This window comes from Labeo rohita, chromosome 6, assembly GCF_022985175.1.
Source record: "Labeo rohita strain BAU-BD-2019 chromosome 6, IGBB_LRoh.1.0, whole genome shotgun sequence".
Classification (NCBI taxonomy): domain Eukaryota; kingdom Metazoa; phylum Chordata; class Actinopteri; order Cypriniformes; family Cyprinidae; genus Labeo; species Labeo rohita.
Genome location: NC_066874.1, coordinates 18,800,178 through 18,826,955, shown reverse-complemented (window position 1 = coordinate 18,826,955; position 26,778 = coordinate 18,800,178). Strand labels below are relative to the sequence as shown.

At 35.0% G+C, this 26,778-nt stretch overlaps 1 protein-coding gene and 1 long non-coding RNA gene across 4 annotated transcripts; one reads left to right on the top strand and one right to left on the bottom strand.

The window, feature by feature from the left end:
* The first annotated feature begins 825 nt into the window (after nucleotides 1–825).
* LOC127167206 (uncharacterized) lies at nucleotides 826–17,244 on the top strand. Of its 3 annotated transcripts, XR_007827961.1 has the most exons (5): nucleotides 826–1,128; nucleotides 1,839–2,192; nucleotides 8,173–8,259; nucleotides 16,873–17,009; nucleotides 17,097–17,244. It is a non-coding gene; the product is annotated as an uncharacterized LOC127167206 (long non-coding RNA). The 3 variants fall into 3 exon arrangements; XR_007827962.1 differs by lacking the exon at nucleotides 1,839–2,192 and having other exon boundaries at nucleotides 840–1,128; nucleotides 17,097–17,240; XR_007827960.1 differs by lacking the exon at nucleotides 826–1,128 and having other exon boundaries at nucleotides 1,141–2,192; nucleotides 17,097–17,240.
* Nucleotides 17,245–19,526: 2,282 nt separating this feature from the next.
* phb2b (prohibitin 2b) lies at nucleotides 19,527–26,673 on the bottom strand. Its single transcript, XM_051113096.1, has 10 exons — nucleotides 26,562–26,673; nucleotides 25,670–25,799; nucleotides 25,016–25,100; nucleotides 23,542–23,621; nucleotides 23,193–23,377; nucleotides 22,934–23,063; nucleotides 22,747–22,850; nucleotides 20,413–20,490; nucleotides 20,081–20,157; nucleotides 19,527–19,990 (listed from the first exon to the last, which is right to left on the bottom strand). The coding sequence occupies exons 1-10, from the start codon at nucleotides 26,580–26,582 to the stop codon at nucleotides 19,969–19,971; spliced, it is 912 nt and encodes a 303-aa protein (XP_050969053.1). The 5' UTR covers nucleotides 26,583–26,673; the 3' UTR covers nucleotides 19,527–19,968.
* Nucleotides 26,674–26,778: the final 105 nt, after the last annotated feature.

Here is a 26,778-nt window from a genome sequence, read left to right as displayed (position 1 = left end):
GTTATGGTGCAGCCGATGTAGTCCACAAAATAAGTAACTAGTTCTACCATCCACCATCATGATAAACTTCAGCATCATCCTTCTCTAAAGAAAGGAATATCTGAAAAAGCATTAAATACTTATGAACGGAAACCTAATTTGCTACCTAAGAAATATTTGCAAATTTTAAGACAGATGTTTTTGCAGCAGTGCAGAAGTGCAATTTGGAATGTCAATTATTCATAAAATTGTGCAAAAGGTGCATTTGTATATGGAACAAGTTAATAGCTAAGCCTATCAAACTGTTCCAGCTGGAGAAAATAAACAGTAATAAATATTTTAAAATAGTTATGAAGTAGCTTACAAGAATGCAATGATCACTTGCAGCAATAAACAACGTGCCACTTTTATCCTTTAGCCTACAAAAACTTTCCATGGTAAGCTTTCCACCAATATATCACAGTATATTGTTATACTGTTTAAATACATAATATGTAACCTTCAAACAGTGTAAAGAACTTTCAGAATTTTTTGCCATTTTGTTAATTCCTTTGTTTGAAGATAGTGGTGGTTAACAGGCTGTGAGAAAAAATAGTGTGGGGATAATTTAGCAGACACTATAGTACATGTTGGTTAAAAATGCAGTGAAAATGCCAGCTTTGTCATCTTTATTTGAGCGTAGGGATCGCCTAACTATTGATAAAACTCAAATAAAATAAATTAGAACAATATTTAAAGATAATAATATATTATTAGCATAAAGAGATATTATAAAATAATATAAAAATATAATATAGCACACATATAAATAACATAAAGAGAAAATGCCAAAAAACCCCGTTAAGCAATGTAGAAGCAAGCGCAACGTCGACATAAAAATACACTTGTATTAGTAGCCCATATACTCTCATTATTTCAGAAGGACTCAGTTCCACCATGACACGGTGAGCGAAAATCTCGATTATGTGAAATGGCGGCAAGAGGAGGAGGCGAGGACGGAAACATGATACAGTACAGCGCCACTGCACTGAACCAACGAGTGAAACAGAAAACCCGGAACGGATTTTACACATCAGTCGGAATCTTCCACACTGCAAGAGACACAAACTACTAGAACACTCCATTATCATCAACGAAGCTGCCCACACGGTAAGTCAAAGAAGTCGGGTGAAAACATGCAGTGAGCCCGGGTGCCAGTCTCGACAGGAAGGTTGTTATAAATGACAAGAAGTTATTTATTTAATTTAGTCGCTCCCTCAGCCACTGTAGTAGCCTAAACACCCTTTCAGCAACCAAAAAATATAAATACTAATATTAAAAATGCTACATGCATTAATAACCTCAGTTTGTGAAAAGGGTCCATAACTAGGATCTGCTTGAACTTACTCGCTTAAACCAAATATGGCTAAAAAAGGAATGCATCACCATTATACAAGTCCTAACAAGTAATCTGTAAAGTTCTGCATTTATTTCCTCTGTGGAAAAATGTGACTTAGTGAAACATTAGCTGTGACCAACTTACTGAATCAAGAACCTATATTGCCATTTCCCTTTGACTTTTTGGTTGTTAAACACAGTTTAATCATCAGTGGTAATTTTTTGTTACCTACAGCACTTAAATTCCTCATGGCTCGGTATTTTATTGCTTACTCTATCATGAGTAATATGTTTTTGCTCATCCTCATAAGGCTGCTCTTACAATAATATAGTCTGGCTGACCCTTTTGTTCAGAGTCTATGAGTCTTAAATATTACTCTGCCCTCACTGTTGTTCATTCTTTTCCAGCTGATTATGCTGGTCCTCAAAATAAATACTTGTTCTCAAGTTAATTTTACCACTGGGGCCTTGACTGTTCCCAGCTGTCCCTCCTCCCATCCACTCTCGAATTGGTCCCTGACCATACATGGTCTTAGTTGAAGAAAGCGGCAGGCCATGAGAGCTGTAGGAAGAAGTGATCTGCCACTCAAACAAGGCTGTGTGTGAAAGGGAGGACCCTGTGACTCGGTAGCGCTGGCCATGTTACTCCTCCACCACAAAAATTTACACTGTAATACCGTGGAGCTAAAAATGGGTGAGGAACTAAACTCAGAAACAGAAACTTCACCTAAACTGTGTGTTTCACTCAGCTTGTAATGACTTGAATTCACTGTAAAGACACAAATAGGTGTTTCTGGGTGTGGAAGTTGAAATACTCTTTCTGTTACAGGTGCCAGGTGAGTCATGTTGCATTTCAAGATTCATAAACAAAACTCTTTCTAAGCACGTCAACGAGGTGGGCTGAGGAGAGGCTACAACATTTATATGAATTGCAGCAGTTTATCGGCAATTTAATGTAGTGTGGTTTCTGAATTGTGATGCATGCTGGTTGACACATTTATAAACCTGTTTTTCAAATACTGGATGATATCTAGGCAGCGTAAGTATCCATAGCGATTAAAAGAACTGTGTCTGATTCATAAAGAAGGTGTTTTTGATGACATTTGAGTTTGTAGTTGGGGATATGATGACATAATTCCTGTTATGTTATTCTAATGAAGTGAGAGACTGCCTTCCTTCCCACATTCTACACAGACAGATTGTATGACGCACTGCATGGAATTTTAACACTTCTGACTCTTAAAGACTCCATGAAATTGCTTTACGAGCACAGCAGTGACCTGTGTTCATTTCTTGCTTTTTGGGCAGTTTTTTTTAAAATAACATGACAGCCGTGAATCATGATTCTCATCTAAATGTGTTTAGGTCCTTATCTGTCTCTGTCTGTTTTTCTTTTTAACTCTCGCTATCAAAGACTGTAATCTATCTGTAAAAACAGGGGAAATGTACTGTGTGTGTGTGTGCTTTTTTTTTTTTTTACAGTGTACGATAATTTTAGCGGTTAACATAGTGTGTGACAGAAGTGGAACATATATTTCTGCTTTCACATTCATATAGCCCACAATGTACAAAATAGGAATTTACAGTTTTGCACGTTTCAGTTTCGTCCATAGTGAAAATAAATTCCAACAAATACACACAACAGATTATTAGATACATATGAAAAAATGCTGAATCCAATTAATATGCTACATACTATAAAAATAGTTTGAAAACACTCATTATTTCAATAATTTAATATGTGACCCTGGAGCGCAAAACTAGTCTTAAGTGTCAATTTTCCAAAATTGAGATTTATACATCAAATGAAAGCTGAATAAATAAGCTTTCCATTTATATATGGTTTGTTATGACAATATTTGGATGAGAGACAACTATTTGAAAATCTGGAATCTGAGGATGTAAAAAAATAAAAATATTGAGAAAATCACCATTAAAGTTCTTAGCAGTGCATATTATTAATCAATAATTAAGTTTTGATATATTTACCATAGAAAAATTTACAAAATACCTTAACGGAACATGAACATCATATCCTAATGATTTTGGGCATAAAAGAAAAAGCGATAATTTTGACCCATAAAATATATTTTTGGCTACTGCTACAAATACATGCTACTTATGAGTTGTTTTGTGGTCCAGGGTCACATATACACAATGAATTATAAATTATTCAAACTTAAATAGTCATTTTACAAACATTTCTACTTCAACATCAAATCAAGATGTTGGCTCTGACTGTGTAATGTGTTATGCCTTATAAATAATGTAAACTGATAAATGAATAAATGGATCATCAACCCATACTGACATAATGATTCTTATCAACTCACTTCCTGCTTTTCTGTCTCTCGCTGCACATTCTGTGTCTCTTTTTATTTTTCCAGCTATTCCGTGTGGATTCTCTCAGTCCCATATGTCTGATTTAATAGGGCTTGTATCATCCCAGCACATTTCAGTACAATTAAAGGAATCGTCCACCCAAAATTACAATTCAAGGCGTCCTTGTTACGCACGTTACATGTACTTACTATTATTATAATAACAATTAATTATGCATAATTACACGCAAGACAAACCCTAATCCTAACCCTAATTATATAGTAAGTACATGTACTTAATTAAAGGAGTAGTTCACTTCCAAAACAAAAATTTACAGATAATGTACTCACCACCTTGTCATCCAAGATGTTCATGTCTTTCTTTCTTCAGTCGTAAAGAAATTGTGATTTCTAAGGAAAACATTTCAGGATTTCTCTACATAAAATGGACTCTATGGTGCCCCGAGTTTGAACTTCCAAAATGCAGTTTAAATGCAGCTTCAAAGGATTTTAAACAATCCCAGCCGAGGAAGAAGTGTCTTATCTAGCAAAACAATTGGTTATTTTTATTTTTATTTTTTAAATTACAATTTATACTTTTTAACCTCAAACGCTTGTCTTGTCTAGCTCTGCGTGTACTCTGTGTATTCCATGTCATAACAGTTAGGGTAGGTCGAAAAATCACATTTTCTCCTCCAACTTCAAAATCGTCCTACGTCAGTGTTTTACGTTTTTTGTAAAGGACATTTGATGATCTTTGCATGTTCACTTTTTTGGTACTTCTGCACTGATGTAGGATGATTTTGAAGTTGGAGGAGAAAATGTGATGGGAGTTTTTTGACATACCCTAACTGTCATGAAGCGGAATACACAGAGTTCACGCAGAGCTAGACAAGGTTAGTTTGAGGTTAAAAAGTATATAAACTGTCATTTTTTAGAAAAAAAAACAATTGTTTCGCTTGATAAGACCCTTCTTCCTCAGCTAGGATCCTTTAGAGCCCTTTGAAGCTGCATTTAAACTGCATTTTGGAAGTTCAAACTCGGGGGCACCATAGAAGTCCATTATATGGAGAGAAATCCTGAAATGTTTTCCTCAAAAAACGACTGAAGAAAGAAATACATGAACATTTTGGATGACAAGGGGGTGAGTACATTATCTGTACATTTTTGTTCTGGAACTGAATTATTCCTTTAATATTACTCAGAACTTAAATGTATAATTACACTGTGACAAGGACACATTAAGATACATTTTAACCAGAATTAACGATGATCAAGAATTATCAAGCTCCAAAGAGGACAATAAATCATTTTTATAGTTTGACAGCCTCTAGTCACCATTCACAATCACAAAGTAAACCAACAACATGAAGGTGAGTAAATCTTTGAGTGAACTATTCCTTTAACGATGAGCAAAACACTGACAGTTAACTGACAAGATTGCACTATACTGTAGCATCCTACAAGTAAAACACCCCTGAGTCATAAAGCCTACTCATTCTTGACATTACTCACGCTCTGAAAACCATTAACGCATTCTCTGAGAGAGCAGAAAGATGAGCACCAGTTCAACAAGAGGAGCACCAGACAAAAGACTGTCACAGTAACACTGCATGCACCTTCTGTTATAAATCACAATAGATCTGCCTGACAATACTACAGATTATTTTTTTTTCCCTCTTGCCATCAATAAGACATTCTTATGCAAAGCCATTACTTTATCTTTTTTTTCATATCATATGACAAAACTCTCCATCATAATTTCTTGATGCTTGTGCATGAATAGAAAGAGTCATTCAGTATGTTTTAAATACCTCTAATCACTGTCACAGTAAACCTAATTCTGTACTTGCGCTGGCTAGTTAATGGCCAAAGAAAATAATGCAAGGCGGCGTTTATGGCCTTGCATACACTCACTGCATTTATCATTTTATTGCGTGCATTGCAGAAGGAGGTAATAATTCAACAGAGCAGCTGGAGTCATCTAATTTGTTAAAAGTGAAAACACCCTAAGTTGCTGTCTGAACAGCCAAATACCTTTCATTTTTATTTTTTTCACAAACAAAATTACATTTGATTAACAATCATATATGGTTTACTACAGAAGGCATATGACAAAAGTGCATGACCATAAAAAATGATAGCAAATGGTACCTAAAGTAATGAGGTGCCAGTGCAAACATGACATCTATAATAATACAAAGTGTGTATTTAGAATAGGACAGGTTAGGTTTGGTTAGTAAGGTGTGGTCAGATAGGCGTAGTGACTTTGCCAAAAGTTTATTCAAGGAAATCTGTAGATCTGTTGTTTTTACTAGTTGGTAGGTTACTTGGATGACATGGATAAAATTTTAAAACAAATTTTTGAATGAGCAAATGTCTTCCTTGTGACAAAAAGAAAATTTTTGGTTAAAAATTTGGTCAGTTCATCAGCCACTGGCTTCAGAAGGCTAAGGACTTTTCAACCTGAAAGTGATCAATACAGTTGTGACCCTGGTTCACAAAACCAGTCACTTGTAGCAATAGCCAAAAATACATTGTGTGGGTCAAAATGATCGATTTTTTCCTGATTTTGACAAAAATCATTGGGATATTAAGTAAAGATCATATTCCATGAAGATATTTAGCAACTCTCCTACCGTAAATATATCAAAACTTAATTTTTGATTTTTAAATGCAGTTTTCTCAATATTTTGATTTTTTGCACCCTCAGATTCCAAATTTAGTTGTAAAATAGCTGTATCTCAGCCAAATATTGTCCTATCATAACAAACCATACATCAACGGAAAGTTGAAAGTTATTTATACAGCTTTCAGATGATGTATAACTCTCAATTTAAAAAAATTGACCCTTATGACTGGACCATGGTCACAATTATGTGTTTTTGTCATTGCTTAACAGCCCCTGGTTCAGGGTTAAAAATAAACTTTTCTATTAAGGGGCAATATTTGCCCCCTACAATTGATTTCCAGGGTCATTTTTACATTTGTGAGCGCAATGTTTACTATCACCTTATTATAATCACCATACTATGTTGTCTTTAATGTCAAATACTTAAAATCACACAATTGCTTAAATCAATATTAAACTGGTGTCAATAACAATAGGCTAAAATTGTATCTAAATGCTAAAAAAACAGAAGCTTATAGGGTTGCAATATTATGACAAATCATTATTGTAGATTTTTGCTCTTTATACTGTAATAATGAAAATTAATATCGATATAGAAAACAAAATAAAAACGCTTTTGTTTCATGTCTGCGTTTTTTGACACGTCACATTCTGGATTCACAGACAAACATTGCAGTCCATGACGTTAGTCTAGTCTAGTGCAAATTATGCATAAACTTCTGTTATAATCACCGAAGCTACAAAATTAATCTTTCATTTACCTCCTATCTGCACTGTGTTGTTTCTGATGAGGGAATTCGCGAGGGTGCGCGATCACCACAGCTTCGGCTTTTCAGCACTGACTAATAACGCCTCTGATTGGCCAATTCATTCCTAAATTCAACAGAATTGACACTTTTCATTCATTTTCACATTTCATTGTAATCGTGACAGACGTCATACATTGTTTAATTGTGCAAGGGCATTTTTTTTGCCAATTTGACTTGAATTTATGGGACATTTTTGTTCATTATGGTTGGATTTTTGCCACAAGCCCTTGCTAATTTATTATTCACTTTCATTTGACAGACGAAATGGCATGTTTGTTTGTTTTTTTGTGTGAACAAGATGACTTTTCTGCATGAAATGTAGGGGCCAAGGCTGTTGTTGGCCTTGTAGCCCAACAACACCATCATGATTCTGATTTGGGGAGCTGTAAAAAGCCAAAATTGGGCAACACCATTATGGATGCACTCAAGGGGTAATGACAGCAGACCAATGAGGAATAAGTAGCAATAATCTAGTCAAGAGATCATTCAAAACCTGAATGATTGTAGCCTATGTATGCAGCAAGATGAAGCTACATACAGCTGGTGAAAGAAATCAGCGAGATAATGCTGAAGGGCAGAAAGAGAGCCACTCATCAAGCTTTTAAAGGGGCCTTTTAGTGTAGAAATTTGATTAACATTCATTTATAACCTAAAATCCAATTTCCACCCTAATAAGTATACATCAGTAGGATCTAAGACTTGAGAAATTTCAAAATAACATGCATCACGAAATACATGTATCATTTAAGGTGTCAAGATATTACAAAACAGCATTGAAATCCACACCCCATTTATTACAACAGCAATTCATCAGAAGCCACATTATCTGTAAAACCTTTATTTTAGGCATACGGTTTGCCTGGAGGCACCAGCACTGTACAGAGAAGCTGCAGTGTGCAAAAAAAAATGATCAGGTTTCCTCATCACACAGTGGCTAGTGATAAGATCCTTATAAAAATAGGGCTTCTACCTCACAAATAACACAGACCCATCCAACCTCACATTACCCCATTAAAATTCTTTTGTTCTGACTAAGACTTTGTTATGGCTACAGATGTCTTTCTGCACTGCCACACTTTCTCGGGCAACAGAGGTGAAGTATGGAGCATGTGGAAATTCCCCTTCAGAAATCCACTGACAGGTATGTAAAACCTAAAGCTGAAAGAACACCCCCTTTAAAGGCAAAACTGTGCACGAATGTGATAACACTGGAGGTGGACTTTAGAACTTATCCTGTGAGGATAATGACAAACAAGCCTCAACTTTGACCAAAACATTTAGCAGTTTAGTCTCCCAAGCTTGAGATTTTCACATTAACAGAGGGCCTGATATCTTACCTGCCTGTTCTGTACAGTATGTGTTGGTAGGTACAGATATAAACCCTGACAAATGAGAAGGTGAGATAACAATGGCAAGGAAGATGAAAGAGAAATGGCAGAAAATGTGAAGTTTGACAGACAGAGGAGGAGGAGGAGGGAGGGAGGGAGGGTGGCGAGAGGGGGAGGCAGAGAGGGCAAATGCAAACAATGAATAAATATTCATGTTCACCGATAGAAAGGTTGCAGTGTGCAAAATTTCCAGCCTTTTGCAATGTGAGTGGGAGATACCAATGCAGAACAGAGAGGGGGAGGAATGAGAATATTTACAAGGCTGAAGAATGATCCCACTGATTAGGAGGTCCTCCGAAAAATGCACTTGCAAATTGAAACAGCCCGTTATTGTTTGTTCAAATGTGTCACAAACGAGCGACTCTTAAATAACGAGTCTTTCCAGTCTCTTAGATACAAAGAGGGTTTAGTGCACTGGGGCTTTTGAAGATCCATAAGGCTGCAGATTGTACAGTAGAACCAGAGGGTGAAAATCTGAACCACATCTGCTGCTGTTGTGCATGAGTTGCTTGGCAGAAGAACTTGTGCTTTTTTTTTTGGTCCTCACCGAATGAGAGATATTAGAACATCTAAACCATGACTAGAGTGCTTTAGGCTTTTAGAAATTAGTCAATGTCCTTGTGACATTTTTTAGACAGATTCTGCACTGCGTTGAACGGTTTTGTAACAATGTAAGACTGATCGTACACACTTGGTTCTGTTTTGCGGCGGAATGGCTCATTCTTCTGTCAACAGCAATGTGAGATTTACAAACATGCACAGAACGTTCCTGCAGATACCGTCCAGATTTTTTCACGCTGATTACAAATGATCAAAAACAATAAAAAAAAATCTTCTAGGAATGGAATTCACATGTTCTTTTGCAATCAGTTAATTTTTTCTTTTTCTTTCTTTCGCCTTTGAAACCTTGCATGAATTACTAAATTGTAAAAGGAACAATGTTGTTGCTTTTTATTTTAAAACAAGAATATAAATTATTTATTCTAAAATTAAATCTAAAATAAAATGAATATTTTTTTCCACAAAATAATGTGTTTTTAGAGAAAATACTTGCAATATGCCCATTTCTGCACTAAAAACTAAGCAAAAAATATCAAATGAGTAAAATCTAAGCAATAAGCCAGTAAGCCAAAAATATCTGGATGTATCCTGTGTTTTTATTATTTTTTATATAGTATTATAGTATTTATTAATATTCTGAATTAAAATTAAAATATTTAATTTTAATTTAATAATTAAATTATTAAAAATATTTTAAAATATTAATTTAATTATTTTCATTTTATTTAAAAAATGGAATAGTTTATATTTTAATTAGAGTTTACATCATTTAATATGATTTTGTCATTTGTCATATTTTTTATATTTTTTATTAACAATAATATAAAAACATTCTTAAAGCGTTAAAAAAATATTTTTAGTTAAATTTTAGTACTTATATATATATATATATATATATATCTGTCAGATGACAAGGCAACATTAATTTATTTTTTTAATTTTCCATCTAACATTTATATTTTATTTTAGCTTTATTTCAATTAGCTTTATTACAATTTTTCCAAAAAAAAAAAAAAAAAAATTGTAATTATGTAATCTTATGATATCATATCTAAAAAAAAAAACAGTCTTAATTATCGATTTTTCTTTTATGCCAAAATCATTAGGGTATTAAGTAAGATCATGCTCCATGGAGATGTTCCATACCTTACATATATCAAAATTTAATTTTTGATTAGTAATTTGCATTGCTAAGAACTTCATTTGGACAACTTTAAGACGATTTTCTCAGTATTAAGATTTTTTTTGCACTCAGAGAATAGATAAAGATGATTGTGAATGACATAAAAAGTCATACAAAATTATGGGTAAAGCCTATTTTATGGGTACTTTATTCAGTGCCTATTTACCACTAACCCTTAAAATGTCATTTCATATATTTTAAATACATATTACATAAAAAGGCACACCTCATCCATTAGAATAATGCTTAAAAGTGTGACTGAGAAAAGCCAGTGGTGAGAAGAGTGGGAAAGTCTAAATGAGTGAGTTCTGCTGATAACTGTGGGCACGTTAGGGCCAATGCAAAAGGCGAGCGGCACCTCCTACAGACAGCATGATTAATGACCACTCTCATGTGAACCTCTGAATATGACGAAGTTGCCTAAACTAAACCAATCCTCATGAGACAAATGCTCACAGACCAGCACAACAGACACGACCTGACAACAACTCTTGTTGAGTGGTTTCCAAACACTGAAGAATATTTATACGTTTACTGGACAACCATTACCAAATGAAACAATAAGAGCCGCACTCCACCCAACGAACATGTAATAAGTGCAACCTTTCATAAAGAATGTCTGCTTGCTATGAATGGATAGTTATGTAATCTTATGATATCATATCTAAAAAAAGTTTTTTTTTATGGATTTAAACATTCACCTATTTACTGTTTCATGCTACATGTACATACATACAAATGTAAACGTACGTATAGTTTCCTTAGGTTAATTTTTTTAAGCGAGGTTTTACATCTTTTAATGTGGTGTTGTAAACAAAATTGTCCCTTGGGGACAGTAAAGGGGCTATCAAGGTGAAAGGGAGAGATGGGTTGGAAATTAAGTGGTAAACATATACTAGCGTTGCAGCGGGTCACCTGAGGCATACTTCCTCACCCCCGCCACAGGAAGACCGACCACATAAAAACAGGAAACTCCACTGCTCTGATACATCAAAGAGCTACTGTGCATAGGTGAAGTCCTCTAAATAGTCGTGTCAAACTCAAGGCAGATGGAGGACTTTTGTGTACAGAGGGTTATAAGCAATAAATTTGAAAAAGTCATATTTACAAATTATAATATATATAAACAGTGGAACACTATATAATATAAACAATGTAATGAAAAAGCTGTATTTTTAGAACGCGAGATGATGCAAAAAGCCACTGACAAACATATCCGCTGTCACGTTTCCCTTTATACAGTAAAATTCTGAGTTGAGGATCTGTAATAGTGTTTTCACGACAGCTCATCAATCGGCCATATTGGTGGCACTGAACGTAAACAATGCCACTGAACCGAACGAAACTTGCATATTTTGCTGATTATTGCTACTGAAAATGGTCAATTATTGTCATGTTTTGGGCTGTACTAATCGGTCAGAATGGAAAAAAAAACATTTGGAGTACTATAGACTGCCAGAAGTTATCACAAAAGGCATTTGTGCTTGGCCAAACTAACCCAGGATTTCCAGGGCAAGAATCTTGACAACATTTTTATCATTTCCGGTCAGGCAGGTGAAATATTAGGCTAATATGTTAAGTAAGAGTACGTATCTTTTCCACCTATTAACTGTAGTTTGTCAAAATATTGTGCCCTTTCCTGCTTACTAAGTCCTTCTCTATATGATTTAGCAGCTTCTACACATTTTTATGTGGTTTAGACAGCATAAACTAGCAGAACAATGTATTCCATATTACATATGTGCAATCAATGCTGTCGTTCAAATCACAGGGATAGTTTACCCAAAAACAAAAATTCTGTTATTAATTACTCACCCTCTTATTGTTCCAAACCCGTAAGACCTTCGTTCATCTTCGGAACACAAATTAAGATATTTTTGATGAAATCCAAGAGCTTTCTGACCCTGACAGCAATGGAACTAACCTGTTCAAGGCCTAGAAAGGTTGTAAGGACATCGTCAAAATAGTCCAAGTGACATCAGTGGTTCAACCGTAATGTTATTAAGCTACAAGAGTACTTTTTGTGTGCTAAGAAAACAAAAATAACGACTTTATCAGTCTTCGCATTCGCATCTTGTATTACGACCCATGCGCAGGGACAGAAAGCTCTTGGATTTCATAAAAAAAAAAATCCTAATTTGTGTTCTGAAGATGAATGAAGGTCTTCCAGGTTTCGAACGACATGAGGGTGAGTAATTATTGACAGAATTTTCATTTTTGGGTGAACTGTCACTTTAAAATTGCGAGTATGCGCTAGATGCTGAAAAATAAAATAGTGAATGGCAGCTCAGTGGCCAAAGACGTCTAATTTGCGTTTATTTCATTCACACTGTCAGTTTTTAGGATTGACAACCGCATTTACTTACAGGAGTGAGTCTCGAAATGTCCCGTTCACACAGCAGCTTACATGCGTCTCCAATACTGTCTGTATGAACGTGCAATGGTAGTCAAGTCTGTATTCCTTACCAGTAACCATAACAACAGTGACTTAAGTAATATCAAAGATGGCGACGTCCGTAAAACTGAAAGTTTTAGCACTTTATGACACGACAAGAGTCCAATCGAGCCGCGATTTCAACAATCAAACTTTTAACCAGCAGTAGTTTCTATATTTCGGTGGAGAGAGGAGCATTTGAGTCATGCGCAGAACACCTCTCTCCAGTGGAGACTGGATATAAATGTTTCAGATGACACAAGTACAGCTTATTTCTCTGTCACTGTGAGTTACCGAAATCACACATGAAAACGCAACACACGGTAAATGCGCGTTTGTGTGGCAAAGCGCCTCTCTTACACTATATGACGTGACTAGGACGTGATTGGACTAGTTGTCCAGTCTTGTTCCGTTCACACAGAACGTGTTTTGTGAGAATGCGGTTGTGAGTCTTGAAAATTTACGGGTGTGAGTTCAGTCATAGCATGTGTGAACTTAACCGTATAAGGACTCAAATACAGGACTGACAACTGTATTCTGCTGCTGTGCGAACGTGACCTATATCAAAAAGCTTCTTAAGTTTCTCATTATTTTTCATGTAAACAAGCTTTTCATGCGTCTTTTGCAGACGTGTTTGCATTAGTTTGTAGCCCTACAGTATGTATGCACAAAACATCCTGCATTCATTTACTCGTGTGAGAAGGGAAAATGTTACTGCAAAACAGAAAACAGTCCTTTACCACTTAGTCATTTTTCCTACAAAAGTGTCAAAAGAGATCACTATACATGGAAACAAATACTAACAAAGATGGTTCCAGTTCAGATTCAGTAATAAGGGTTGTTTTGTTTTTTCTTTCTACTCTGTAATTTGTGATTTCCTTCCAGCACCGGTCTAGGTCGGGCCCAGCGGTGTTCATTATCAGCTTCATTATCAAACTGAAGGGCATCAGATGATGTGTGCAGACTGTCTTACACATGATGCATGTCAAACTAGGACACAATTCCCCAATGTCACTTAGCACTTTAAAGACTACAGAGAAGGAGAGGGGGAAGGTTAGCTGGTTTGCTCTGTGAAATACTGCACTCTGGACTCCACTATACAGATGTGGTTTGTGTTGAACTCTAACAGGAGGTGAACAAATCAGGATGAAAAATGACAGACAGCGGATCCAGAGTAAATGCAACTTAAAATACAAATAAATCTCAACTGTATCAGGCTTATCGGTGAGTACACACAATAAGGAAGGCGGGAGGAACAAAGTGAGAGTGAAGGGGGGAAGGGTGGAAAGAAAAAAGAGAGAAGGGAGGGGAGAAGGAAGCTGGGTGGAGCTGTTATGGAGGCCCTTGTTCACATTTATCACCCATAATGAAGATGGGTGAGGGGCCTTTGCAGTACCCAACACCTCTGTCAAGAGGGACCCTACACACACCTTTAATGAGCCAGGAGACACCGAACAAGCATGGGTGGCACCCACGGTCTGTCCTAGAGACACAGTGAACCCTTGTACACTAGCAGGGTATGCCGTTAAATTACCATAATTCAATTTGTGGTATGATGCAAGTGCAATTATTAGTAAGGACTATGCAAAAATTCAAAATGAAATGCAAATTGTGTTGATGCTCCACAGGAGAATAGGCGATTAGTTGACCTAGAGCGCCATCTTTAGATTAAATATGTTGTTCATAATTCTTCATTTGTCCTTGAAAGCCATGGCTTACTCAAAGACATCAAACTCATAAATAAATATTTTCATCACAAGGATTTTTTTTAAAAAAGGTGAATGATAGTCTGTGCTAAGAAGGAGAGCGGAGAAAATCATTTAGATGATAGATAAGTGCTTGACGTCTTGAATCCAAAGGCGGAACTGCATAAAACAGCGGGAGAACAAAGGAATAAGCATTGTGCATGGAAATGGGACATTGTAACTCCGTTGCCTGTTGGCTCTAGACATCACACAGAAATAGCTGCTGAGCCAGTAGGTGTGGTGCCATGGCAACTGGGGCTCAGGTTTGATGTCACAGCAACTCACCATAGCAACCGGCCCAGATTGCCTGTCACAGCATGAGGTCAGTGTTGCCATGGAGACACACCAACTGAGCAATGGGCTTGCCGTCTTTTTTTGCAGTGTGTGTGTAGAGATGGGAGGGTGCAAACAAGCCATGTTAAAAAACGCACCGCCACAGCCAGAACATTCCCCCAATTAACATTCAGCTTATTCACGCAGGTGTTTCACTGTTCTTGCTCAGTGGTGTGCATCACAGTCTTAAAATCTTGATAAACAAACAAAATGTTGGTATTTACATATAAATGCATCTTTTTGAACAAATTAAGCCACTTAAACCTAATTAGACAATTTCCACTCCGAAACTCAGGTTTTTCGGCACTCTAAAAAATGCTGGGTTGTTTTGTTTTTTAACCCAAAAGCTGGGCTCAGCTTGTTGGGTTATTTTATGTGGTTATTTTTAATATTTTGACCCAGGTTCTGGGTAGATTTTCTACCCTCTAAAAATGCTGGGTTATCTTTTTTAAACCCAAATGCTGGGCTTAGTTTGTTGGGTAATTTTATTTGGTCATTTTTAATATTTTGACCCAGGTTCTGGGTAGCTTTTCTGCCCTCTAAAAAATGCTGGGTTCAGTTTGTTGGGTTAATTTATTTGGTTATTTTTAATATTTTGACCCAGGTGCTGGGTAGCATTTCTTCCCTCTAAAAAATGCTGGGTTCAGTTTGTTGGGTTATTTTATGTGGTTATTTTTAATATTTTGACCCAGGTTCTGGGTAGATTTTCTACCCTCTAAAAATGCTGGGTTATCTTTTTTAAACCCAAATGCTGGGCTTAGTTTGTTGGGTAATTTTATTTGGTCATTTTTAATATTTTGACCCAGGTTCTGGGTAGCTTTTCTGCCCTAAAAAATGCTGGGTTCAGTTTGTTGGGTTAATTTATTTGGTTATTTTTAATATTTTGACCCAGGTGCTGGGTAGCATTTCTTCCCTCTAAAAAATGCTGGGTTCAGTTTGTTGGGTTATTTTATTTGGTTATTTTTAATATTTTGACCCAGGTGCTGGGTAGCATTTCTACACTCTAGAAAATGCTGGGTTATTTTTTAAACCCAAATGCTGGGTTCAGCTTGTTTTTATTTTTTATTTTCTTTGGTTATTTTTAATATTTTGACCCAGGTTCTGGGTAGCTTTTCTGCCCTCTTAAAATGCTGGGTTATTTTTTTTTAACCCAAATGCTGGGTTCAGCTTGCTGGGCCATTCTGCACTATGAAAAATAGTGCAGAATGGCCTATTCAGTTTTTCTGCACTATGAAAAATGCTGGGTTATTTTTATAACCCAAATGCTGGGTTCAGCTTGTTGGGTCATTTTCTTGGGTTACTGTTAACGTTTTTACCCAGGTGCCGGGTAGTTTTTTTGCACTATGAAAAATGCTGGGTTATTTTTATAACCCAAATGCTGGGTTCAGCTTGTTGGGTCATTTTAATTTGCATTTATTTTTATTTTTTATTATATACAATTTTTTTTATTTATACCCAGGTGCTGGGTCATTTTTTTTTGCATTCTAAAAATGCTGGGTTATTATTATTATTATTATTTATTTTTTTTTTTTACCAAAATGTTGGGTTCAGCTTGTTGGGTCATTTTATTGGGTTATTTTTAATATTTTGACCCAGGTGCTGGGTAATTTTTTTGCACTATGAAAAATGCTGGGTTATTTTTTTTTTAACCCAAATGCTGGGTTCAGCTTGCTGGGCCATTTTATTGGGCTATTTTATATATTTTTACCCAGGTGCTGGGTAGTTTCTCTGCACTCTGACAAATGCTGGGTTATTTTTTTTAACCCAAATGCTGGGTTCCGCTTGTTGGGACATTTTATTGGGTTATTTAAAATATTTTTTAAACAGGTGCTGAGTAGTTTTTCTGTAACTCAGCTGCTGGGTCATTTTCGCTGTCAATACAAATGATGAATCCCCTCACACACCTACCCAGCACTGGGTCTACCCAATGTTGGGTAGTCTGTGCCAAACCAGTTAAAACTGAATACATTTGTCAGCAGCCATTTTGTGTTCTGTAATGAGCAAAACTTGACTGATGGGAAACTTCTTAAATGAAATTAAGTTATGCATTACGTTGTATTCCTATCAAATCATTACTGTATAAAATTATTTTTGCCTTCTACAAATGCAGCATTCACCGGGTCTACACTCAAAGTGAATGGCGCCGGCACCACCATGGAGGTTTCACCTCCTGCCAAAGAATGCACAACCAGGGCTGAAACACAACGGGACTTAAACTTAAATGTCTGACAGACAAGATGGCATGAGGTAAAGCTGTTTTTGATGTAATATTTCATGAATATAAGTAATTTAATGAACTGGAACAGCCTACTGTTAGCAGTTTTCTTCCTACAGATTCCAATTGGCTGTTCTTCCTGTTCCCGTCACATCCTAAAACCTTTACTGAATGTTTTTAAAGATTTTATGGTTGTAAACGACTGACTTGACATTGAATAAAAACACTGTATATGAACTGTTCCTCTCCTAAATATATAAAAACAGACTTTAGAGTGCATTTTTATCATTTAAAATTAAAAACCTTAAATAGGTTGACTGTCAAAAAAACAACCCAACAAATGGGTTAACGTAGGCTATAAAACTGGGTTAAAATAACCCAGCATGTGTTCTGTCCAATATTTACCCTGCTCTGGGTTGCCAAATAACCCTGGTTGTTTTTAACCCAACATTTTTAAAACATGATAGTTGTTGGACTGGAGCTTTCGAGGAGGCCAATGTTTTTGTTTAACTCACAAACGCCTGACCTACAGCCCACCTTCATGAATAAGCATGTGGCGCAAACCCCCTCTCCTCCAACAGAGCTTTTCATTATAGACGGACATTATTGTGTAGGGGCCCATTAAGGATGAATACAAGCTTTAAAGCCTGAAGCAACACGCGTGCAGCGTCACGCTTAACCCAGCTGTGTTATGAAAACTACAGGAACAGACTTGACTTGAGCACGAGCTCAAACGTTTGTAGTTTTATTTAGCAGACAATCTCAACAGCTGAATGTAATGAGAGCCCATGTAAGGCAGTATTAGGTCTCGGGTGCCACCTAGTGGGGCCCTTTAGCAAGTGTAATACTGATGTAGTTGCATCCCCACACGTACACAAAGGGCTTAATATGATCTAATTATATTGAGACAGCACAGAGTCATATAAGAGCTTTAACACAACCCCTGATTATCCACTGAAACATGCAAGGAGTCAGCGACTTCTCAGTTCTCATCTGCTTAGCATGTTTACCTGTAAAAATTGTACCCGGAGGTCAGGTTGAACTGTATAAAAATTAAAAAGATACACTAAATGCTTTCATTCCTTTAGAATAAATTGTCGTTTGGAGACAGAGGGTTAACAGAACTGGCAGATGGCAGATTATTATATATCGTTTCATGTGATAAATCAATCACACACAATTAATTACATTTAACAACTTATTTTAGAACTCATACACGCCAGATCCTGACAAAAATATATGAAATATATTTATAATATAAATATAATATAAAATATGTGACCCTGGACCACAAAACCAGTCTTAAGTCACTGGGGTATATTTGTAGCAATAGCCAAAAATACATTGTATGGGTCAAAATTATTGATTTTTTTTTTTTTATGCCAGAAATCATTAGGATATTAAGTGAAGATCATGTTCCATGAAGAATGTGTAAAATTCCTACTGTAAATATATAAAAACTTAATTTTTGATTAATAATATGCAATGTTAAGAACGTTATTTGGACAACTTTAAAGGTGCTATTCTCAATATTTTGATTTTTTCAAAATATTTTTTTGACCCTCAGATTCTAGATTTTCAAATAGCTGTATCTCGGCCAAATATTGTCCTATTCTAACAAACAATACATCAGTGGAAATATTATTTATTCAGCATTCAGATGATGTATAAATCTCAATTTAGAAAAATTGACCCTTATGACTGGTTTTGTGGTCCAGGGTCACAAATAGAAATTAAGTTCTTTATAATATAAAGGGAATTAAACAAAAGAACAGACTGCAGCTGTTGAACTTATGACTGCCTATATGATTTTTTGGATATGTTGTCGGATTTCAGTAAAAATATCTTAATTTGTGTTCTGAAGATGAACGGAGGTTGTGCAGGTCTGGAACTGTGAGTAATTAATGACAGAATTTTCATTTTTGGGTGAACTATCCTTTTAGCTCCTGCACATACTGCATTAAATGTTATGTTGTAATTATCAAAATATTTATACAATTATTTTAAAAAGTGTTCTATTTCAGTTGACAAGGGTATTTGTAAATTTTGGAACTGAAATGAGGGAAGCAGGCACTTAAAATAAACAGCCAGTTAACAGTCTCAGTATAGCCAAACATCACCTGATTAATCGGCTGCCTGGCCAATATATTTCAAGCAAGACAAGCATATTTATCTGTTTATAAAAGAAATGTGCTAAGAGATTAAGCAAGAATTTATTATGTAACTTTTCTTATTAAAACAGTAACAAGTATTTGGTTACGCAGTCTGACAAAAGGCTCAGCGTCTGTTCACCAGGAGGAGAACCAAACAAGCACCAGTTTTGGGAAAGAGGCAGTTCAAAGGTTAAGTAGAGAGGTAGATTGAACAGGATTAGACTGCTAAAGTAACCAGAACCAGGTGGTGGAATGAGGCTTTTATACGACAGACCAGTTTAATACTAAAAAGGTTTTGTACGTATAACTGAAAAACGTTTTTAGAATTAAAATATTCCAGGGTAATCCAATCACAATGAGGCAATTGTCAAACGTTCAGCCTTTATGAACTTCAACTTCTTGGAAATAATAAAGTTTTTATTAGCTGTCATTTTGAGTCACATATACAATTCTTTGTGTCATTTTTCAGGAAAGAAATAAATCATTCCTAAGAAAATGGATGGATTTTTTTTCCTCAGCCAAACTTGAGCTCATCTAATGTATCATTAAAGACGTTTCCGGTTACAACAATCACCGTTGAAAAGAATTAAACGATCTGGTACAGTACATTGTTGCCTTCATTCATAGTACTGAAAATGTACACAAAACTGCAATGTTTTGATAACCAGCAAATTGTAGAGTCAGGAACCTGGACTACACCATTAGATATTTAATGAGTCTTCCCCGGACTGACATATTCATTTGTGACTCAATCAGAAAATGCCATCTCAAAGGACACACATACGGTTACTTGTAATACAACCTCTGACAATGGGAATGAGAGTGCCTTCTGAATGGGTTACTTCTTTCCGAGAGACAATCTGCAATGCAGAAAGAAGATTTTGTCAACTTCAAATATATTTTTACGTAATGTAATATGCAAATAAGGCATAAAACTATACAGATCTTACTTGTTAAAAGAGTCGTCCTGTAGATTCAGAACCAAACTATCAGCGCTCAGGTAAACCCTGTTCTGTGAAGCCGCCACCTGGAAAACAACATTCATCTGGTCAGGGCTTTTAGAAAGGACATCGAAACATTCAGCTTTTTCCAAAAAGACTTGAATAAATGTTAAGCCAAAAAAAAGACCAGCTGAACCTTGGCAGAACTGCTGGTGAACATCAAATATTTACATAGACGAAAACACACCTTTTTTTTTTTTTTTTAAAGTGCACTGTTTACATCAGGAAAACTCATTAAAAAATGATGAATAAATACAATGAAGTGAGTAATAACATTGTACCGTTTTGGCGATGTTCTGCGCTGCTCTGATTCTTCTGAGTTTTAGGTATCCAGGGTTCTTTGTGACAGCCTGTCCCAACTGTGAATGAGATCAGACCAAACTCAAAATCTCATATTTATGGAGAAAATAATATTCATATTATTTTTCTCAAAATAATTTCTCACATGAATAATATTTACATTATATAATACTACTGTAATATAATTCTTATAATAACAATGCTGTTCAAAAGTTTGGGATCAGTAAGATTTTTAATGTTTTTTAAACAAGTTTCTTATACTCAAAATTTTAAAAAAGTATTATTATGAAATATTATTGCAATTTAAATGAACAGTTACTCTGTAATTTATTTCAGTGATGCAAAGCTGAATTTTCATCAGCCATTACTCTTTAGTGTCACATGATCCTTTAGAAATCATTCTAATATGCTGATTTATTATCAATGTTGGAAACGGTTGTGGTGCTTAATATTTTTTTGGAAGCTGCAATACTTTTTTCAGGATTCTTTGATGACTAAAACATTAAAAAGAACAGCATTTATTTAAAATAAAATTCTTTTCTAACAATGCAAGCCTTTACTATCACTTTTTATCAACTTAACAAATCCTTGCTGAATAAAAGTATTAATTTCTTTCAAACAAAGAAAGAATTTTTTTAACTGACCCCAAACTTTAAACGGTAATGTAAATTGTTTCAAAATATTTCTATTTTAAATAAATGTTTTATTCATCAAAGAATCTTAGAAAAAGGTTCACACACAGGTAACACGGGTTCCAAAATATATGTGGTGTCAATCAATAAAAACGAATTAATCACACATTTTTTCTGAAATTAATCGTGATTAAACCCACCTAACGTTAGTTTTTAATTATACTTTTATATTGCAATAATTTCACATTCAATCTTCAAACTAATGTAGAAACAACATAAAGGAAGTATACTTTTGATATTTGTTTAATGATATCTTTTTTTATGACTGAAGGCAAGTATCACTGATACCAACTGATGTCTCTATGTCTCTATTTTTTCTAATATTGAACCATTGACTATAGCCATTCAACATTATAACTGAGAGCTTTCAATTTAACATTTATAAGACTTGTAATTTAAATGAACTTAAAACAATCTTCACATAAACCCATTATAATAACTGTCATATAGCTACCTGTGCCCTTCAGCAAGAAAATATAACCAAATTTAATAAAGTTATCAAACACTACAATCTAATTTAGATAAAAGATAAAGCTTAAAACTACAGAGGTTACTGATTTCCTCTTTTTTAATTTTGTTCTTTGATTAACAGACATCACAGCAGCTGGTTATACTTTGCCTGGGGTTACTTTAAAAGCTGCCGCTGCTGAACATGAAGCGGATCTGACGCTTAAAATGTGACTCTTAATAATAAGCACTTAAATTAACAGTTTTCAGGGAGCTTTAGTCCCCTTTTTTGTAACTTCATGGCTTAACTGATGACATAACTACGGCTAACTACATACATACTCGTAGTTTAATTTTGGTTTGAATATGATACAGCGCTCTGGCATATTTGTGCATGCACTTGAAGAGCACATGCTACGAGCACAGTATAACGGCTGACAGGACAGGAAGATACGTTTTTGAAACGGACATATGACCTGACCGTAGTTTACTAATTGTGTATTGAAGCTCCGATTTGCGCCTTTTGCTGAGGTGACGTTAGAGCACGCGTTTGAAAAGTGCCCTGTTTAATATCTTTAGTGGTTGAGGGTGGGGTGGCCAAACCTAGCCCCGCTCCTGCGTTAATTGCGTTAAATATTTTTAACGTGTTAAAATGAAAAAAAAAAAAAAAAAAAAAAAAAAAAAAAAAAAAAAAAATATATATATATATATATATATATAAATAAATAAATAAAAAATAAATAAAAAAATAAATCGCCTGCATTAACATGCTAATTTTTCCAACATTGATAATAAATCGGCATATTAGGATGAAGGTTCATGTGACACTGACATACTGAAGACTGTAGTAATAATGTTGAAAATTCAGCTTTGCATCACAGGAATAAATACTATTTCAAAAGTACATGAAAACAGAAAATCACTATTTTAAATTATAATAATATTTCAAAATATTAATGTTTTTTCTTTATTTTTAATCAAATAAATGCAGCCCTGATGAGCAGAAATGTCTACTTTATAAAAACATTAAAAATTTTACTGATCCCAAAACTTTTGACCAGCAGTGTATAACAGTAAATAATATACTAATAATATAATGTAATAAACAAAATAAAAAATAAGAAAAATAAAGTAAGTGTTCGGCAAAAGTAAATATTTTTAGATAAAAGTTCATACCATTTTGGCAGCCTCAGCCTCTCCTTCAGCTTGGATGATCTTCTGCCTCTGTTCTTGTTTTGCTTTCTCCACAAAGAACTGAGCTCTCTGCGCCTCCTGCTGGGCTGGAAGACCATAAGCACTTTTTATTATAGTAATTATATGCACATTTTTGTGCTACAGCACACAAGAACCTAGTTTGACCTACCAACTTGTTTGGCCTCCACAGCTGCTGTGTACTCCTTGCTGAAGCTCAACTCGGTGATGGCCACATCGTCGAGAATGATGTTGAAGTCCTTAGCGCGTTCAAAGAGCTCCCGTCGGATGAGCAGAGAGACCTGCGTGATAACAGTGGACAAGAAAGAAAAAAAACAATAATTTATATGTTTATCCTGGAAATTACATTCATGTCTAGTATATGTGGAAGGCTGTCAAAACTGAGTAACGGATTGTGAGAGAATACTAACCTGGGCTCTTTGTGTAATTAGTTGGGATGCGTTAAATTTGGCGACCACACTCTTCAGGACTTCATTTACAATGGACGGCAGCACACGCTCGTCGTAGTCCTTCCCCAGATGCTGGTACATGACAGGAAGGTTGGAAGCCACAGGTCGTGACAGCACACGCAATGCGATGTGAACCATCTGCAGGTCTGACAACATCACAACAACATTACATATCCATGTATAAAAATAAAAACTTAAGACTTATAGATCTGGTACCAACATTTAAATAATAGGTGAACAAGTTATGGCTATGAAATTACAGTAAACAAAGCATGACTATGACAATGAAATAAAATTGTTAAAAAATTACCTTTGCTTCCTGTCAAAGATGATATTTTTCTTGGTTTGGCTCTGATATCATATATGATTGGATATTGAAACCATGGTATCCTATAAGAGCAATGTTGTTTTTGTTAATTTTTTAGTTTAGTTATTTTTTAAAGTTAAGTTTAGCTTTTCTTTTTGAAATTATTATGAGATTAAACATGGAGTTCACTTTCACAGAAAACAAGCGTAGAAAACAGTAACACTTTACAATAAGGTTCATTAGGTAAAGGAGAAGTTCACTTCCAGAACAACAATTTACAGATAATGTACTCACCCCCTTGTCATCCAAGATGTTCATGTCTTTCTTTCTTCAGTCGTAAATATTATGTTTTTTGAGGAAAACATTTCAGGATTTTTCTCCATATAATGGACTGATATGGTGCCCTGATTTTGAACTTCCAAAATGCAGTTTAAATGCGGCTTTAAACAATTGCGGTTGCAAACGATCCTGGCAGAGGAAGAAGGGTCTTATCTAGCAAAACGATTGGTTATTTTCATTAAAAAAAATATACGTTTTTTATATATGTTTTAATGTCAAACGCTTATCTTGTCTTGCTTCTGCCTGAACTCTATTTTTTTCCGGTTCATGACAGTTAGGGTATGTCGAAAAACTCCCATCTCATGTTCTCCCTCAACTTCAAAATCGTCCTATATCACTGTTTTACCTTTTTTGTTAAGGGTGTTTGATCTTCTTTGCATGTTCACTTTGCAAAGACTGGGTCGGTACTTCTGCAGCGATGTAGGATGATTTTGAAATCAATCAATTAAATATCCTAACTGTCTTGAGCCAGAATACACAAAATTCAGGGAGAGCAAGACCAGATGAGCGTTTGAGATTAAAAAGTATTTAAATGTTTTTTTTTTTGTGAAAATAACCTATTGTTTCGCTAGATTAGACCCTTCTTCCTCAGCTGGGATCGTTTACAAGAGCATTTGGGATCATTTGAAGCCGCATTTAAACTGCATTTTGGAAGTTCAAACTCGGGGCACCATATCAGTCCATTATATGGAGAAAAATCCCAAAATGTTTTCCTCAAAAAACACAATTTCTTTATGACTGAAGAAAGAAAGACATGAACATCTTGGATGACAAGGGCGTGAGTACATTATCTGTAAATTGTTGTTCTGGAAGTGGACTTCTCCTTTAACATTCGTTTACATGAACTAAGAATGAACAACACTTCAACAGAATTTATTAATATTAATTAATTTTCTAATGCATTATTAAAATCAGAAGTTGTGTTTGTTAACATGAGTTAATGCACTGTGAACTAACATGAACAAACAATGAATGACTGTATTTTTATTAACTAATATTAACAAAAATTAATCAATAGTCTAAAAAATGTATTGTTCATTGTTTGTTCATGTTAGTCAATACATTAACTAATGTTAACAAATGACACCTTGTTGTAAAGTGCTACCTGGAAAACTTCAACAAGTCATTAAAAAGTTACCTGAAGTGGAGACCCTCAGCGAGGACTGTGTCCATCTGCATCCCTCCAATTCTATTAAAGATAACTGCTCGCTGACCACCCTCCACTAAAAGCAAGACAATCAGTGAGTGATAACTACATACCAGTCTTCTAATTTTAATACTAATTTCAAAAGTAGTATCATTCAAAAGTTTAACGTGCAAAAATAGTTTGTCCAAAAAGTCTGTTATGCTCACCAAGGCTGCATTTACTTGATCAAAAATACACTAAAAATAGTCATTTTGTCATTAAAACATCAATTTGTTTTCTATTTTCTTTATGTAATTTATTCCTGTAAAGGCAAAGATCTTTTTTAACAGCCATTACACCAGTCTTCAGTGTCAATCCTTTTTAAATTATTCTAGTATGCCAATAACTAGCAAGTTAAAAAAAAAAAAAAAACGTTTTTGTGGAACCTTATATTTCATAACGTTATATTTGAACCATTGTAAATCTCTTTACTGTCACTTGTGTTCAATTTAATGCATCCTTGCTGTAATAAGGCATTGATTTCTTTCAAAAACAAAATCTCCATGACAAACATACACAAATGCATAATAGTAATGCATAAATACATTGCACTAGACATCTGATTTTTTAAAAAAATTATTTATATTATTGTAATACTGAATGTACCTGTATATGTGGCTTCTTTGACTCCATAAGCAAGGGCACCTGCTCCAATTAACAACTTGAGTCCGAGTCCAGCACCCCTTGAGCCAGAGGACATGCGTCCGGCAAGATCTTTAAGGCTCTGGAGCAGCCTCTGTGAGATTACAGAATAAACAAATTCATTTTCAAGGGGAAATTACACTGACAATATGATCATTACATTAATAGTAGAATCTTCAGACAATGAATTACCAAGGGTTAAATGTTACGACAGCGCCATCCTTTGACATTTAATGGGTATAATTCATCATGTCTAGAATTTTCCAGTTTTCTATTTAACATTTTTTTTTTTGATTCAAATGTTAATATTAACCATTGTCTAGAAAATTACTTAATTTAGCTGATGTTCTGAAACAGATGAATAGCAGGTACTGAGATAAATTAGGCAAACATGCACAAATTTTTTTTAAAAGGTGCGAGTGTGCACCAACTAAGTTACCTAATATGTATCCTGTCAACTTTAGATCTACACCAATTTGTTACAGGTGATATTAAACGTCAAAGGCCCAACAGGCTTTTACAGCAGCCGGTGTCAGGAATCAGGACTTCAGCACAGGTATTCAAAATCAAAGCATGTTTTTTGGAATTCATTAATATTTCATTTCCCACTAATAAATCTAATTTTAATTTAGATCTCTGTTAATAGATCTGACAGCACGTTTAATCTTTAAATGTGCTTTAGTGTAGCCTATAAGAGCAGATCAGGGTTAGTGATCATGTACTGTACATTCTCTCATTCTGTTGCGATTTCTGTTGCCAAGCTGAATATGAAAATGTATAAAAAGTTACCCCTTGCATTACAGAGCATTTACAAAATGACCAATTACATTCTTAAGAATTAAGATAATATACTCACGTTAGGCTCTTTATTCGCCATGCTTGCAAGAGCTACCCAAGGTCGTCACAAACAACTTCCGCTCCAACCGGAAGGAATTCTGGGTAATGTAGTACTATTGGTTATTTCCAAGTTTCGGACATTACTTCATAGAGAACGGTCAGTCTTTATAATTATAGTAATTATATGCGTAGTTCATATCCAAGTCTATATTTTTAAAATTACAACAAATTTGATG